General features: G+C 37.0%; 1 protein-coding gene across 1 annotated transcript in view; it reads left to right on the top strand.

Annotated features, from left to right (window-relative positions):
* SLC49A4 (solute carrier family 49 member 4) overlaps positions 1–19,094 on the top strand; it is an 86,037-nt gene that overhangs the window by 40,643 nt on the left and 26,300 nt on the right. Inside the window, exons 5-7 of the mRNA XM_030330541.1 lie at positions 729–837; positions 11,813–11,880; positions 14,983–15,110. Coding sequence (XP_030186401.1) covers positions 729–837; positions 11,813–11,880; positions 14,983–15,110 — 305 coding nt within the window. The remainder of the gene's footprint in view (positions 1–728; positions 838–11,812; positions 11,881–14,982; positions 15,111–19,094) is intronic.

Here is a 19,094-nt window from a genome sequence, read left to right as displayed (position 1 = left end):
AGGTGCCCCACAAAAAAGATTATTTTTATGTAAACAAAAAATTTAAAGACCGTTGAATTTATTAACAAACTAATTATTAACAAATTGAATATTTTCTATCTGATTCTGGTGTTCCAATTTCCAAGTGACTTACATTTTTCATGAGTAAGAATTTAAATTCAGGGGCAGCTGGGTGGCTATGTTGGTTGAGTGTCTAACTCTTGATTTTGGCTCAGGTCATGATCCCAGGGTCATAGGATCAAGCCCCATGTTGGGCTCCATGCTGAGCATGGAGCCTGTTTAGGATTCTCTTTTTCCATCTGCCCCTCTCCCTACCTTGTGCTGGCTCGCCCTCTCTCTCTCTCTCTCTCTCTGTCTCTGTCTCAAAAATAAATAAATAAATAAATAAATAAATAAATAAATAAATAAAGGCATGAAGAAAGTGATTCTACTTGCTTTAAAAAATTTTTAATTCAGGGGCGCCTGGGTGGCTCAGTCGGTTGGGCGGCCGACTTCGGCTCAGGTCAAGATCTCGTGGTCCGTGAGTTCGAGCCCTGCGTCGGGCTCTGTGCTGACTGCTCAGAGCCTGGAGCCTGTTTCAGATTCTGTGTCTCCCTCTCTCTGACCCTCCCCCGTTCATGCTCTGTCTCTCTCTGTCTCAAAAATAAATAAATGTTAAAAAAATTTTTTTTTTAATTTTTAATTCACAATTTTGAATCTGTAATAATATTTTCTTTTCTCATTTACAGCAATATGAGATTTTTGATGATTGCTTTAGCATATGCCATACCACTTGGTGTATTTGCTGGCTGGTCTGGGGTTCTGGACTTAATTTTAACACCAGTGCATGTCAGTCAAGTAAGTATTTCATTTCTTTATATGTTGGAGATATTTTTTAGTACATTTAAATTGTAAATATTGTCTGCGTGTTCTTGGTTTAAACTTCAAGGCCTGGGTAACCATTATCCAATACCATTGTTGCAAAAGCAAGATCCTAGGGAGCCTGGGTATCTAGTGAGTTAAGCGTCTGACTCTTGATCTTGGCTCAGGTCATGATCTCTCAATTCATGAGATCAAGCCCCATATTGGGCTCTGCACTGACAGCGTGGAGCCTGCTTGGAATTCTCTCTCTCCTTCTCTGTCTATCCCTCCCTGGCTCGTGTTCATTCTCTCTCTCTTTTTCAAAAATAAATAAACTTAAAAAAAAATCCTTTGAAATAGTTAAAAATAATATTGATTTTCTTCCTGGGTTTTGTTAACAGCCATGAATTTTACATTTATTTAGCTATTATTAATGATGCTAATAAACAGAAAAATAAAGAAGGAAAATCTTCCTTTGTTGACTCCATCCTAATCTTGCTCCATACTTTATAAAGAAGATTAAGACCCAATCATCAAATATATGGCTAATGTCGACATCTAATTTCTCACTTTCTCCCTAGTCTCAGAATAAGGGTACCTCATTTCTTTAAAAATAACCATGTACCTATGGTTATTTTTGACCTATATTTTTGACCTATATGATTCAGGCCATGTATTCCTTCTCCTTACTTCCAGACAGCATGGTAGAAAGGGGTAGAGAGATTTGGAGGGGCAAATGGAAGCAATCCAGCACGCTGGTGTGACTTTCTATTGTATGAATGAACAACAATTTTCCATTCTGCTTTTGATGAACATTTGGATTGTTTACAGTTTTTAACTGTCACAATCACAAACAATGCTGTATGAATGTTATCATACATGTTTCTTGATGCACCTCTATACACATTTCTGTTGGGTATGTAGCTAGCAATAGAATTGTTGGTTATAGTATATTCCTGGTTTGATAGATGATGCCAAACTTCCCCAAAGTGGTTGTATGAGTTTGTAGTTTTACCAGCAGGATATGAAATTTCTCATTGCTCCACATCTTTACCAACACTTGACAATGTTAGTCTTTTTTTTTTTTTAATGTTTGTTCATTTTTGAGAGATAACATAAGTGGGGGAAGGGCAGAGAGAGAGAGGGACAGAGAATACTAAGCGGGCTCTGTGCTGACAGCAGAGAACCCAATGCAGGGCTCAATCTCATGTGAGATCATGACCTGACCCAAAGTCTGACATTTAACCAAATAAGCCACCCAGGTGCCTGAGTCTCTAAAGTTAGAAATGCTGGGCGCCTGGGTGGCTCAGTCACTTGAGCGTCTGACTTCGCCTCAGGTTGTGATCTCACAGTTTGTGGGTTCAAGCCCCACATTGGGCTCTGTGCTGACAGCTCGGAGCCTGGAGTCTGTTTCAGATTCTTGTACCACCCCCTCCCCCACACTTGTGCTCTGTGTCTCTCTCTTCCTCAAATATAAATAAACATTAAAAAATTTTTTTAGGGGCGCCTGGGTGGCTTGGTCGGTTGGGCGTCCAACTTCAGCTCAGGTCATGATCTCACGGTCCGTGAGTTCAAGCCCCGCCTCGGGCTCTGTGCTGACAGCTCAGAGCCTGGAGCCTGTTTCAGATTCTGTGTCTCCCTCTCTCTCTGGCCCTCCCCCATTCATGCTCTGTCTCTCTCTGTCTCAAAAATAAATAAACGTTTAAAAAAAAAATAAATGCCACTATAATGATATCTTTTTGTTTGATATTTGAATATCCTTTTTTGTGTCACACCTGGTCAAGTCTCTTGCCCACCATTGGGCTGCCTTTTTCTTACTGATTGTAAAGAAGAGAGCTATGCAGGGCACCTGGGCAGCTCAGTCTATTAAGCATCCCACTCTTGATTTCAGCTCAGGTCATGATCTCATGGTCATGGGATCAAGCTATGTGCACATCAGGCTATGTGCTCATGGTGCGGAGCCTGCTTGCAAACTTCTCTCTCCCTCTCTCTCTGCCCCTCCCATGCACACACTCTCCCCCTCTTTCTCAAAATAAATAAACTTTTTGTGAAAAAAAAAGTACTAAAATATATTTTTAAAAAAGAGCTGTGCAGAAGGAGGCTCCCCAGAGCACTGTACGGGGTCCTCAGCATGTCTTAGACTGAGAAATGAACTGCACATGTAAACGGCAAAACTATTAGAGGCTTAACAGAAAGATTTCTATGAGGTTGAAAGCAGAACGAATACAGTAGAGGGTAAGCAGTGCTGGGCTCTTAGAGTTCTAGCTCAACCAGAATGGTAATACCTCATTAACACCTTTTTAATACCTTGGGCTTCTGCTAAGACACAGAATCTAGGCCAAAATTTAAAATAAAGAACCATGTTCTAGGTAAGATAAGGCCTATTCTACTTAGACCCACAATACCCAAGGCCTAAAAACAAGCCCTGACAAAAATCTGCAGAGGAGACAATTTGGAGACTGAATCCGACCAAGTAAGGGGGTCTTGAGAAACATTTAGGTTTCTACTTATCTTCCTTAATAAAACACAAAATCAAGCCAACAGAAGCTCAAGGTGATCAGTTATTAATTGAACTGCCTACTAACACAAAAATCAACCATTTTAGAGAAAGATAAAAGGATCCAGAACCTTTATATTGTGTCATCCACAGCATGTACCACACTGTTAAAAAAAAAATTAGACGGGGCGCCTGGGTGGCTCGGTCGGTTAAGCTTTGGCTCAAGTCATGATCTCACGGTTTGTGGGTTCAAGCCCCATGTCGGGCTCTGTGCTGACAGCTCAGAGCCTGGAGCCTGCTTCAGATTCTGTGTCTCCATCTCTTTCTGCCCCTCCCCTGCTCATGCTCTGGCTCTCTCTCTCTCTCTCTCTCTCTCTCTCTCTCTCTCTCAAATATAAACATTAAAAAAATTTTTTTTAATAAAAAAAAAATTAGGAAAATGTGGCCCATATTTACAAAAAGGAAGTATCGAATAGAAACCAACTCAAAGATAGCCTACATGTTGGACATAACAGAGACCATAATGCAAAAGAGTGAGAAAGAAAGAAATCTTTGCTTGCTCAAAGTTGATGAGCATATTCCCCTATGTTAACCTGTGGCACTGTGTTGTCTGGTGCAGTAGCCACTAGCCAATCATAGCTATTTAATTTGGAATTTAAATTAGTTGGGATGAAATAAAGATAAAAATTCACTTCCTCAATGGCCACCTTCTGGCTACCTTTCAGGTGCTCAGTAGCCACTTGTGACTTGTAGCTGCCATATTTTGGACAGTGCAGATACAGAACATATCTGTCATCATAGAAAACACTGTCCATGCTGTTCTAGAAGTTTTATCATTAGTCCTGTCACATTTAAACCTAGAATTGAATTGTGTGCTCATTATAAGGTAGGTGTTAAGTTTCTTTTTTTTTTTCCCCATATAGGTATGCATTAACCTGGTATCAGTTTTTGAAAAGATTATGCTTTTCTTATTGTACTCTAGTGTCAACTTTGTCTTAATGAAGTGCCCTTATGTGCACAGATGTGTTTCTAAACTGTTTTTACCCTTATAGTCTATTTTGCCTGTCTTTGTGCCAATACCAAAGTGTCTCAAGTGTTTTAGTGTTATAATAAGTTTTGGTATTTCATAGAATAAATATGCCCCTTTATTGGGATTTTGACTAGAATTTTTTGAATCTAGATCACTTTGAAAATTAAGGTCTTTGTAATACTGAGCCCTCTGAACCATGTTCATTGTATTTCTGTACATTTACTAAAGTCCTAATGTCTCTGAATGATGCTTTATAATTTTCTGCAAAGACCTCTTCTATGTATTTGTTAGATTCAGTCCCAGGTATACGATATTTTCTGAGGCTATTGTAATTGGTATCTTTAAAATTTTTTCTTTTCTGGGGCACCTGGCTGGCTCAGTCAGTAAAGCATGTGACTCTTGGTCTTGGGGTTGTGAGTGTAAGCCCCACGATGGGCTTACTTAAAATTTTATTTTCTGTTGGCTGGCGTATAGAAGTATAGTTGACTTTTGCAAGGAATTGAAATATACCTGATCTTGTATCCAGCAGCCTTGTTAAACTCACTTACTTGTTTTAGTAATTCACCAACAGATACATTGGCCTCTTTACATATCAGTTGTGACTAATGACAAGTAGATGGAGAAAAGTACATTTAAAAAAATTTAACACTTGAGATAATCATATGATTTTTCTCTTTTAAATTTCTAATGTGGCAAATTACATTTACTGATTATTAAATGTTAACCCACCTTGCATTCCTGTACCAAATCCTATTGTCAGTGACTTGTTACATTGTTTATATATCACTGGACTCATATGTTCATGTTTTACTTAAGACTGTTTAAATTTATGCTCATGAATGAGATTGGACTATAATTTTCTTTTCTTTTTCTGTCCTTTAAGTTTTGGTATCAAGGTTTTTACCAGTCTCAAAAACAAATAAGGAGGCATTTTTTTCCCCTCTCTTAGTGGGGAGTTTGTGTAATCTTGGTAGTTTGGGGCTTTTGTTTTTCCCTAAATATTTGGTAGAATTCACTGATGAAACCAGCTAGCCTTCTTGTAAAAGGGTTTTTAATATGGGTTCAGTTTATTCAGTAGTTATAACATTACTCAGATTTCCCATGTATTCTTACATCAATTTTAATAAATTGTACTTTTTTAGAATTTGTTCATGTCATCTCATTTTTCAAATTTATTGGTAAGAAGTTCTTCATAGTATCATCTTATGATTTCATTAGGTCTCCAAGATAAGTCAATGTGTCATTCTAGATACTGATTATGTATCTTCTCTCTCATTTTTCCCTTTAGTAATTTCACCAGTGTCTCTTTAATGAATCCTTTTCTATTTTATCAGCTTCTGATTTTATATCTTTATATTTTTCTATTCTGTTAGTTTTTGTTGTTTTTTTTTTTTTTTTGAGGGAAGGTACTTTGCTCTCCTTATTCTAACTTTCTCTTTAAATTTTTAAAAATGTTTTTATTTATTTTAGAGAGAGACAAAGAGAGAGTAAGCAGGGGAAGGGCAGAGAGAGAGGGAGACGCAGAATCTGAAGCAGGCTGCAGGCTCTAGGCCGTCAGCACAGAGCCCAACACGGGGCTCAAACCCACAAACCGTGGGATCATCACCTGAGCCGAAGTCGGACACTTAACTGACTGAGCCACCCAGGCGCCCCTCTAATTTTTTGATATAAATGCTTAGGTCTTTGGTTTTCAGCTTTTCTTTTTAATGTGTGCATTTTAAAGCTATGTATTTCCTTTTAAATATAGCTTTATCGTCATTCCATAAGTTTTGCTAAGTAGGATTTTCATTATTTTTCAATTTCAAATGTTTTCTAGTTTCCATAGTGATTTCTTCTTTGAACCATGGGTTACTTAGAACATTTTCTTTTTTTTTTTTTTAATTTTTTTTTTTTTTAATTTTTTTTTTTTTCCACGTTTATTTATTTTTGGGACAGAGAGAGACAGAGCATGAACGGGGGAGGGGCAGAGAGAGAGGGAGACACAGAATCGGAAACAGGCTCCAGGCTCTGAGCCATCGGCCCAGAGCCCGACGCGGGGCTCGAACTCACGGACCGTGAGATCGTGACCTGGCTGAAGTCGGACGCTTAACCGACTGCGCCACCCAGGCGCCCCTAGAACATTTTCTTAATGTATAAACTCTTGAAGATTCTCTCATTCTTTTTTTTTTTTAATTCCTAACTAAATTGCATAAATGTGATCTGTATTTTCAGTAGTTTCAAATTTGTTCACCCAGTATTTGGTCAACTGTATTCTATAATTCTTGGGTATGGTGTTATATTGTAAGACAATGTAATTAGGTGCACATAAATCTAGAATTATAATATCTGACCAGTGAATTGAACCTTCCATCCATATGAAGTATTATTTATTTCTAGTGATGCTTTTGCCTTAAAACTTATACATTATACCATCTTTCTCTTGACTAGTGTTCGCATGGTGTATCTTTTTACATTTCTTTACTTTCAGACTTTCTTTACGTATACCTCTTATAAGCAGCATGTCCTTTTTTTTCTTTAAGCCAGTCTGATAATCCTTGTGTTTTAGAGTATTTAGTCCATTTACACTTAATATAATTATTAATAAATTTGGGTCGGGATCTATCATCTTATTGGTTTCATTTTTTTCAGTCTATCCTTTTTTCTACTTTCTTACTTTCTTCTGGGTTAAGTAATTTTCACTATTCTGCCTTCCTCTTTTATAAGCTTGATAGTTATAATCTCTTTTATTATTTAGTGGTTACCCTAGAAAGTACAGAATGCTCTTGTGATTTATCAACACCTATTATAAATTACAACTTTCACCTCTTCCAAGACAGCCCAAGATCCATAGAACCTTTCAACATTATTTAACCCTCTACAATCTTTTGTGCTATTATCATCATGTTTTACACTGCACAAAACATTATTATTATTGCTTATATAGTCAGTATTTAATTAGATTCACCTTCATATTTGCCCATTTTGTTGCTCTTCATCTCTTTATCTACAGTTTTCCACCTGTGATCACTTTACTTCTGTCTAAAAAGCACCGTTTAGTGAGCATGTGGTTTGGTTTTTGTGCAGGTCTGCTTGTGACAAATTCTCTTGTTGTGGGTTTGTTCTTTATTTTTGCCTGAAAATGTCTTCATTTCACCTTCATTTTTGAGGATTATTTTCATGGAGATAGAATTCTTGATTGGCATTTTATTATCTTTTGGTTCTTTGAAAATAATCCCATTTTCTTCTGGCTTCCAAGAAGTCAGCTTTTAAGTTTAAAAGTTTGTTGCATTTAAGGTTTTTTCTTTGTCTTTGGTTTCAGCAGTTTTACTATGGTATAACTAGGTGGTGACTTTGAAATTTATTCTTCTTGAGGTTTGTAGGACTTCTTGAACCTGTAACTTGATGTCTGCCATCAGTGTCGGAAAATTCTTTCTTTCTTTATTTTTTTAGTTTATTTTTTGAGAGAGAGAGAGAGAGAGAGCAAGCAGGGGAGGGATAGAGAGGGAGGGGGAGAATCCCAGGCAGGCTCCATGCTGTCAGCACAGAGCCCAATGCGGGACTCAAACTCATGAACCATGAGATCATGACCTGAGCCAAAATCAAGAGTCAGACACCTAACCAACTGAGCCACCCAGGCACCCCAGTGTCTGAAAATTCTTAGCCAGTATCCCTTAAGCTTTATTTTCTCTAATTTCCTTATGTTAAACCTTCACACTCTATTTCCTATGTCTCTTACTCTCTTTTCTGAATTGTCTATGCTTCTGCCTTTCTCTCCTTCAGGCTGGATGTTTTATCTAGCCTTTCTTCAACTCACTATTTCAGTTTTCAGCTCTAATATTCTGTTAAACACATCTATGAGTTGTTAATTTCAGTTATTATATTTTTAAGTTACAAAGTTTTTATTTGATTTTTTTTGTGTGGTTTCCAAGTGTCTGTAAAGTGCTTGATCTTTTACTTTTTCAAATTATTAAAAATAGTTGCTTAAAATCTCATCATTCCTTGATCTGGATCCCCTGTGGGTCTTTTTTTATTTGTGGTATTCATTTATGTTTTTTTATCTCCTTATGTGTTCCTTTATTTTTGACTGAGTGCCAGACATAGTATATGAAAAGTTATAGAGATCATTTAAGCTTCAAGGTGATGTTATTTAACCTCAGAAACAACTTATGTTTTCTCTACAGGAGTGTAAGGATCATTTAATCCAGCTTCAAGAATTGAGATAATTTAAGGCTGGGCTTCTGTCCCACAGAATACTGTTCTATTTCCAGTGCACAGTACTCTTAGATACAGCCTTTCAAAGTTACCATCTAAAGGCTAGGGTTTTTATAAGGCCACCCACACCACAACAGGCCCCACACTCACAGTTTTTTCTTTCCTAAGTCAGCAGGCTATTGATAACTGTCAGCCCCTTAGCTACCTTTTCTGAAATCAGGTACCCCAAAGGAAACCAGGCTTATCTTTCTGGGTTTCCTTCCCATTTTACATCATGGTTCCATAATTCTGGATTACCTTCTGGGCCCTCTGATGCCATCAGATAGATTTTCCCCTGGATTTTCTAGTTTTCAACCAGAATATCAATCCAGATTACCTAGTGTACCTTCACCAGAAGAAGAAAGTCTTCCTTTAGTTTTCTAACTTATTTTTCTGGATGTCAGGTGTTCCAGGCATGCTCAATTCCAAAGAAAGAAAAGTGTAGCACCCATTTGAATGATTCTGATTTTGCAGATCTTATGCTTCACATTATAAATCCTGAGAAGCCCTTTCAAGTATCTCTGTCTGTATAAACTCTGAGAGGTAGAGAGACCAAGAATTACACCAGGTATTAAATGAAATGAAATTTAAAATTAAATGAAAGCAAAAAAAAAAAAAAATTAAAGAAAAAAATTTTAATTAATTAGTGGGTAGAATGTTATTAACTAAAGCAAATGTCATGAACAAAGGAAGCAGTAAAGCAAAAAGCCTTACCTAAAAGGACCGGGATTAGTACAGTCAGATGCACAGTGGTTCTTAGCCTAACACAGAGCCCCACTCAGCAAGGGGATAGATGGAAATGTTTGGGAGGCCCAATGGCATTAAGTGGGCCTTAGACAATGGATGTTAAATGCTCTGCAATGAGAGGGGCAGTTCTGCAGAACAGAGAATTCTCTTGCCCCAAATGCCAATGATATGAAAAAAAAAAATGTAGAGATAAATTAAGCTTCAGGCTGTTCTCTTTCTCCAGAGAGTACTTATCTTTGCTCTGGCACCAAACACTGTTAAGTAATTGTATTACTTAGAGTAGGCTAAGCTGCTATGAGAAGTAGAATCCCAGAATCCTGAGGCTTAAGAAATTTATTTCTCATTTACATAGCAATCTAGGACAGTTTGCATAATAACCTAGGACAATTGTGCACAGTTTGGATAACTTCCTCACACTGATTTAGAGACCTAGGTTGCTTCTTTCCACTTTGCAACAGTCTTGTCTTCTTTTTTTTTTAAATTTTTTTTTTTAACGTTTTATTTATTTTTGAGACAGGGAGAGACAGAGCATGAACAGGGGAGGGTCAGAGAGGGAGACACAGAATCTGAAACAGACTCCAGGCTCTGAGCTGTCAGCACAGAGCCTGACGCGGGGCTCGAACTCACGGACCGTGAGATCATGACCTGAGCCAAAGTCGGCCGCTTAACCGACTGAGCCACCCAGGTGCCCCCAACCGTTTTTTTTTTCTTTTTTTTTTTTTTTTTTTTAATAATTTTTTTTTTTTTAAACGTTTATTTATTTTTGGGACAGAGAGAGAGACAGAGCATGAACGGGGGAGGGGCAGAGAGAGAGGGAGACACAGAATCGGAAACAGGCTCCAGGCTCTGAGCCATCAGCCCAGAGCCTGACGCGGGGCTCGAACTCACGGACCGCGAGATCGTGACCTGGCTGAAGTCGGACGCTTAACCGACTGCGCCACCCAGGCGCCCCAACAGTCTTATTTTCTAAGACCTTGTTGTTGTATGCATCAGTTAGGCGGGTGACTACATTCAGAATCCAGCTGTCAAAAAAGGAAAGAAAGCATGGAGGAGGCATACAGCTGTCCTCCAGATTCTACCCTACAGGTGGCACACCTTAATTCTGCCCACTTCATTAGGAACTTTGTCACCTAGTCATATGTAATTGAATGGGAGCTGGGACATATAATCCAGCTAAGTGTCCAGGTAGAAGATCACATATTTTGGTAAACAGGTATAATGAAAAATACAACTGGGAAAATAATAAAAGGTAGAAGTTAGTTGGGCATCTCTCAGTGCCAGGTCAAGCTTGGACTTGACCCTGTAGCCACAGTGAAAGCTTGTAACTATTTCTGAGCAGGAAAGTGGGATAGTTAGGATAATTATTCTGGCAATAGTGGGCAGAACAGGTTGTGGAGACCATTTAAGAAGCTATTATAGCAGTCCAGAAGTAAGAACTAAGGTAATAAGCAAGCATGGTGACCGTGGAGAGGGAACAAGGAGACAAAATGCACTGATATCGTTAGGGACAAATGGAATTCCAGTGGTAACCTCTAACATGTATTGAACATTTTACACATATTAGTTTATTTAAGTCTCAAAAAAATAAAAATCTCGTTATCCTTATTTTAATAATGAGGAAACGGAGACCTACGGTATGAATTTGGATAGAAGCCAAGTAATAGCAGGAGTTAAAGATACATGAATGATGGGTAAATCTAGGCAGCATTTGTAGATTTCTCTGAGAAAGTTTGGCCATGAGGTGAGGAAAGAGTTAAGACATTACATAGATGGAGAAGGATCATCAGGTAGTAATAACAGATAGTAATAACACGTAGATAGTACTTCCTGTTTGCTGACCACTGATCTAAGTCTATGCACAGATTATCTCTTTTAGTTCATTTTATAGATAAGAAGACATAATCCATCCAGGGTCACAAAGCTAGTAAATGGCAGGGTTGGAAATGTTTTCCCAAGAGTGGAGTGAGCTCTGTATTTGAAACCCAGCTCCAGTTCTCTTTCAGTGGTCTCCCTACATGCTCCATTCCACATTGCTCTTGCTCTCACTCTCTCTGTCTTCTGTGACCTCTTGATGCATCTTTAATTGTTGCCAGATGTTTTAGCACTTAATTATTTCCTAGTAGTGTCCTGTATATTGCCTATATTTAAGCTTCTTGAAGTCACTGACCATCTTCTGTCCTTTTCCTGTTTGTGATGCTGATTATTTTTTGGATTTAAATGTTCCAATAAAAACTTAAATAAGGATATGTTTACTTAGATAAGTTGTATTAATTAGTCACACATGAATCCTTTCGTTTTATTCATTTTCTACATTTGTTGCCATTTAGCTGTTGATTATATTTGAATTATACGTGTATATATAATATATAAATGTATTTACATATTGATGACAGAGGATCTTTATTTCTTGCCTTCTAAATTGCAACATGATAGTCTTATATTAAATGTGTCTGCCACTTTCTCTGCAGGTAGATGCTGGCTGGATTGGATTTTGGTCCATAGTTGGAGGCTGTGTTGTTGGAATAGCTATGGCAAGGTAAGAATATTTTACGTTAGACATGTGGGTGGGCCAAACCAAAAACAAAAAAAATGGCTCCTTTTGATAAGTGTTAAAATTCAGGGGAAAATAAAACAGGCAAAAGCCGGAAAGGGCACTTGTTCAGGCTACAAGAAAATTCACATGCAGTAAGAATTTGCTGCTGCAAGAAACATTCTCAGGAGTAGTCTGTCTTCAACTGTTTCCAGAGGATAGAAATGTGTTTCCAGTGTAATTAAGCTGCCTGTCTCCATATTATTGGAGAACAGAAGCTACAAATGGAGCCCAAAGAAAGGTAATACAGTAATAAAGGAAAATTGATTATTTATCGAGAATAGAAAAGAATTGAAAAGAATCATTTGTAAGAACATCTTTAGAACTTTACATGAAAAGGGAGTATCTGATTAGCAGATATTTATTTTTGGTCTTTTTTGGCAGGTACATCCCTGTATTTATCCCATTTTGATGAAAAGTGTCCATAAAGACTTCCAGTCATCAAACTCCCTTTGATCCTAACCCATTATGACAACACATTTTTAGAAGGAATCAGAGGAAGGAAAATGTCTTATTTTTTCTTAAAAAAAAAAAAAAAAAGGAAGAAAGAAAGAACAGAAATGTCACTCATCCAGGTGACTGCCTGTAAAACTATCCTTGGTGTTTCCAAAGAGATGAGTTATTCACTTCCCAAATTGTTTACCCTGTTTAATCAAAAACAAAATTAGGCAATCAACTTTACCAGAAAGAGAAGAATCTAATTACATATTTGGGGAGATCAAATAAGATATGTAAATCACCTCAATTTCTAAATACTTAAACATAATTGGCACAGGATAATATATCTAGACCTTACAGTTTGCATAGTGTTCCTGGGATAATGAAAGAATAAACTGACACTGATTTCTAAATCGCCCTGAGGTTTTTATAAGTTAGGGAAATAAAAGAATAAAATCTAAAAGCTAAAGAAGAGGAATAGGAAGGTAGCATTTGTAGGAAACCACTACACAAATACTGAAATACATTGACTTGTCACATTTGACAGAATCATATCTAATTTTTCTAATTAAATATCCAAGCCAATTATAGTGAATCATCATTTCCCAAATCCTATTCTGAGCACTAGATAGGTCAAAGAGGAACTATTGTATATCAGAAATGACATCTCACATGTACCTTTTGCTTTATTTTCTTTCTGTAAACCCTTAATTTTATCTATATAGAAATAGAGCTAGAGGGAAAAATGAGACTGAGGACATTTCTGTTTTTAATTCATTGAAATGCAAGATCTAAAAAATATGACCCTTACTCTGGATTGAAGTCAATTATAGCTATCTCCTAGGCCTAGAATCAATTTTAAAATTATGTTCATAACACCATTTTGGGGATCCCTAGAACAGAATCTCCTTATACACATTAGTGTTTGGGTGATTTTTTTTTGTAATTATGTTGCTAAAGGCCACTACCAGGTGTAATAATTTTGATGGTATTAGCCCATTTGAAAGGACTAGGTCTACATAAATAGCAAATCACAGTGGTCAGTTTATTCTTATGTGACCTGGCTGTCAGCTCTCTCACTGTTCAACTTTATTCAGTTCTGATTATACCATAAAACTATTTTATTCTCTCATACTTCGCCATCTGCCTATCAGACAAGTATGTTCTTGCAGCATACCAAAACATAAAAAAGTGTTTGGTGGGCATGAAAACTGTTTTCGGAGTTTCTTGAGGGAAATTTCTATGCAGCTGTGGAACGTTTTCAGAGTACAAAAGAATTTTCTGCTGGTAAACTTTAATAGTTGAGAACAAACATAAGTCACTGGGCAAAGATGCATCCATGTTTTCCACCAAAAGATGGCATCAGCTGTCACAGAAAGCTATTTTAGTCCAGGCAATGCTTACAAACATGATTAACCTTATCATGTCAAATAAGCACAAAAGATAGTATTGAAAATATTAAGAAGGACAGTAATATAATTACAATAAAAATTAAAATCAATTTTAAAACTTCAAAGTAGAAAAAACACAGTAAATATTATATTTGGGATGAGATCAGTTTTTCTGCAGCAGGAACAATTCTGAAGGCCTGAGTGTGTTGCATGTAGGCACAGCCAGAGGATTGTGCCTGTACAAATTAGCAGATGAGGAAAAGTTAATTGGCAAATGGAAAAGTTGTGGGTCATAACTAAACAATAAGCATCTCTACCATTTGCCTTTTAATTTCATGTTAATTCATAAAAAAGCAGAAATTTTGAGAACTTTTAAAATGCCCTGAAACATTAGCCACAACCTTTGTAGGACAGTAGTCATTACTCCAGAGCTACATTCTTGCTCTCCTGGAGCTTACTAATAGGGAAGACAAAAAGTAAATGCAAAAACAAAAGAAATGCCGATAGAGATCAATGCTGTGAAGAAAATAGAGTGTGGAGATGGGATGGTGAGGGCTTCTTTCATGAGCAGGGAGAGCTTTATTGAACTGAGACCTGAATGACCGGAGTAAGCTAGAGAAAGTCACATGAAGAATGAGGGTCCCAGCATTCCTGGCAAACAGGACAAATACCAAAGGTACATATTGCTATGGGAAACAACCCTAGCTTGTATGAGAAACAAAAACACGGCTGTCCAACTGGAGAATAGTAAGGCAGAGGGAGAGTGGAGGCACAAACCAGATCATATAGGACCCCGGTGGCTCTGTGGGTAAGCATTTGGATTCTCTGAGTTTGAATTTTGGGAGAGCCATGTTTGCAAGTTGATGTCAGCAAGTTAGCCTGTTTTCTAAAACTAGAATAATATAATGCTCATTATAGGATGTTTGGAAATTATAGAAATATATAAAGAAAGTAAAAGTAGCATTTAAAAAACACAGAATCCATCCTGTAAGTTACAGACCTTGAACAGAGATCACATTTTGTATGTTTTATAAGAGAAAAAAATATTTGCCACGATATATGCAAAATGTGCTAGTTAAAAAAGGTTTTTTTTACTTGCTTTAAAAAGAACTCCTAGAAATTTTTTCAAGAAATTATTGCTTAATGAAAGTGTGTCATTGATTTAAACAGTATTTTAAAAATCCAAGTAGAATTATAATAGAACATTGTTTCTTTTCAGGTTTGCAGATTTTATCAGGGGTATGCTGAAACTAATTCTTCTCCTCCTGTTTTCTGGGGCTACACTGTCATCCACGTGGTTCACCCTGATGTGTTTGAACAGCATCACACACCTGCCTTTAACCACAGGTGAACACAGACTATTTTGAACTTTGAATAGATATTTTCAGATCACAAAAATATATAAACCCAGACAGTAGGAATTTTCCTTGTTAGAGATATAATGGAAATATAACAATAATTACTATAAAACTATAAAAATTCTAAAACTAATAAATATACAAAAAGGTCTCCCACGTCCAGACATCAGACTATCTTCCCATCTAAAAAGAGTCCAAGAATAACTAAAAATACTTTCATTGGTATTTTCACATGGAAAAGAAATGTAATCCTTAGCCTAAACTCATATAGCATGGAAAAGCCTATATTCTTTTAAAATTCATATCAGAGCATAATACAGAAATTTTTATCTTCTTTGTAGCCATTACATCATTAAGCAGTAAGGAAAATGAACAGAGGCAAAAAGCTATGATGTTTGAAGTATATACCAGTAAAATTCTTTCTACACCTATAGGTTATTCAGTCTTCTTACACTATCAATACAAAACAAAACTTACTGGAAAATACCTTTAGGAAGTATATTACAGACAGCTTATTCAGCTCATCTAATTGACCTGAGATATTTAATTTTTTTTAATGTTTATTTATTTTTGAGACAGAGAGAGGCAGAGCATGAATGGGGAAGGAGGGTCAGAGAGAGAGGGAGACACAGAATCCAAAGCAGGCTCCAGGCTCTGAGCTGTCAGCACAGAGCCCAATGAGGGGCTCGAACTTATGGACCCTGAGATCATGACCTGAGCCGAAGTTGGATGCTTAACTGACTGAGCCACCCAGGTGCCCCTGACCTGAAATATTTATAGTTGCTATTGCATTTTTTTTTGTTTTATTTTAGAGAGAGCATGATCAGGGGAGAGGGGTTGGGGGGGGCGGGCGGGGATGGTTAGGAGAGAGAGAGAGAGAGAGAGAGAGAGAGAGGGAGGAATGAATCTTGGGCTCCATGCTCAGCGCAGAACCCGACTTGGGGCTTGATCCCATGACCCTGGGATTATGACCTGAGCTGAAACTGAGAGTCAAATACTCAACCAACTGAGCCACCCAGGTGCCCCGCTATTGTGTTGTTATCAATACTGTCATTTGGGGGTCTATATTAGTTTACCATGGCCACTATAACAAGTTATCACAAATACAGTGGCTTAAAACAACACCAGTTTATTGTCTTACATTTCTGTAAGTTAGAAGTCCAATGTGGGTCTCACTAGGCTAAAGCCAAAGTGTGGGCAAACTCTAGACAAGGGAAGAATACACTATCTTGCCTTTTCTGACTTCCAGAGGCCACCCAGATTCCTGGATTCCCTTCCTCCATCTTTAAAGCCTGCCATGGGTCAAGTCCTTCTCACACAGCATTACCCGCACCTTTCTTCCAAGTCACATCTTCCTCTGAGGTCTAATCCTCTGCTCTTTTCTCTACTTTTAAGGATCCCTGTGATTATACTAAACCCACCCAGATAATTCAGGATAAGCTCTCAATTTTAAGGTCAACTGATTAGTAACCTTAATTCCATCTGCAGCCTTAATTGTAAAGGGACAAAAGGAACCTTTCTCTAATGGAGTCCCCATGAAATACGCATGCCATTGGTCAACAGGCCCCAATAGAGCCACTTTAGACTGTTGTTAATTCTTACCCATACAAGTGCTTATTACAGCAAAAATCCTACAATTTTATAGCCTACTTTGTAACAAAGAATCCTATATTCTACCTTTATAACAAATAATCCCATAATAAACACATAATCCAGTAGGTGGCTATTACTTACAAATGGAATAAAAAATCTGCATCTTGAGCAATCTTTTATTTAAAAAAAAAAAAAAAAAGGAAGTGGGGGTGCCTTCGTGGTTCAGTCGGTTAAGTGTCTGACTCCTGGTTTCCTCTCAAGTTATGATCTCACTGTTCATGAGTTCGGGCCCCATATTGGACTCTGTGCACTAGCACAGAGCCTGCTTGGGATTCTGTCTCTCCCTCTCTCTCTGCCCTTCCCCCACTCAACTCTCTCTGTCTCTTAAAATAAATAAACTTCAAAAAAATTTTAAAAAGGAAGAAACAATAACAGAGCCCTCATGGTCTGTAAAATAATATGTCATAGTATCCCAGTTTGGATTTCAGTGCTCTGTTATAAAAGGACCAGCAATTTATATATCAAAGGTATCAAATTTTTCAAAGACAGCCTTTGAACTCACAACCCTGCAATCAAGACCTGTGCTGAGATAGAGAGTCAGATGCTTGCTTAATGGACTGAGCCACCCTGGCACTCCAAAGACAGCCTTTATTTTGGAGTTCCTACCACTTCTACAGTGACACTTTTATAGGTTGCCCTATATCCATGACTACCAAACTACACCAGGCCAGCTTCCCTGGAGTTCCAGAGCAAATTCAAAAAGGCAACGTGGGTTATTTTAAATTTCTGCGGTCAAATGCTCTACCCCTGAGCTATACCCCCTAAATTTCTGAAGGAAACACAGAGATATTCCACATCTGTCAGACACTTTGTGAACCTCTAGTTCAAGAGAGTTCCCAGTTTCGTCATTAGATCCTACTACATTCTTTTCGATGACATCACATCTCTGCGAAGTTAGGTTTCCTGCAGCTGCTGTGATAAAAAGCAAGTGCTGCACAAAAATCAGGACCAGGAAATGACGGTGTCGATCTGATTGTAAGAGTTGATCCCAAGATTTGAGAAGGCATGCATTGCCCATCAGATGCACGCATCTCATTAGTAAGCAATTGTGGTTATTTGAGATATATATATATATCTCAAATATATATATTATATATATAATATATTATATATATAATATATATATTATAATATATATTATAATATATATATATTAGTAAGCAATTGTGGTTATTTGAGATATATATATATAGATATATATATACACACATACATACATATATATATATATATAAATAATATATGTTAAATTGTTTGGACCTAACTATGTAATTAACAGAATTGTTAGCTATTTCTTTTGGCCTTGGGGCACCATGAAAAAATTACTAAGGCACTAAGGGTGCTGCAAAGGAAGGTTTGGAAATCTCTGTTTTGTACCATCCTGCCAGGTATCCTTAACTTTAATTTTTATTGCTTTGCCTATAAAGCCCAGTTGTCCAGAGTAATAAGTTTTGGATACTGTGCACTTTTTTTATACTAACATACCTACATTAGGTTTTTGAGCAATTTTGGCAAGTATTTTGGGCCAGAATTTTTTGTTTTATTTTATTCTGGTATAATTTCATAATTTAGCAATTGCACAACATTCCGGTAGAATAGTTTTAGTTTACAACTCCTCATATAACATTACACTCAGATTTTTGTATGTATCTGTTAGATTTTATAAGAACAAAGTTGTGAGTACATAATGAACACGTTTTTCCCTTGAATTAAGTGTAGAATATTCATTATAAGATATTGCATTCATTAAATTTTATGTGTTTTCTATTTAACATGATGAATTAACAGTTTTATCTCTGGGTGGTGGCAGTAAGAATGTTTCTTTTATTGCCTTCTTTTTTGTCTAGATTTGTAATAATGAGCATTTTTTTACTTTTATAATCAGAAAAAAGAAAGTATATATTTGAAAACTATACATCTTTTTAAATCTTAAGGGAAAATTGACATTATTGACCTTGGTCAGGACTATGGTTTTCCCATCTGTCCTTGAAAACAATTATGTTGGACAGAAAGGAAAGCAGAATTCTAAATTAAATCAAAGCCAGAATTGAAAGGTTGAGTTTGTGTGGCCATCTTAACAACTGAATTTATAAATTCTACTGTTGTTTTCAATTGCAAGTGAGTTTTTGAATGTCACTTAGAAACTCCTGAAAGAAAGAAACTCCTGAAAGATGCGTTTTTAAATTAAAAGCACACTGTTGAAACCTAGACTTTTCAGTCCTTCTCTGAATGATCATAGTGGGATTTTTTTTCTTTCCTGATACCATTTAATAGTTACTTGAATGTGTGTCTTATCTCCCCTACCAATCACAAAATCTGG

Source organism: Lynx canadensis, chromosome C2, assembly GCF_007474595.2.
Source record: "Lynx canadensis isolate LIC74 chromosome C2, mLynCan4.pri.v2, whole genome shotgun sequence".
NCBI lineage: Eukaryota > Metazoa > Chordata > Mammalia > Carnivora > Felidae > Lynx > Lynx canadensis.
Note: the sequence above shows the minus strand (reverse complement) of the source record. Positions and strands in the feature narration are given on the sequence as shown.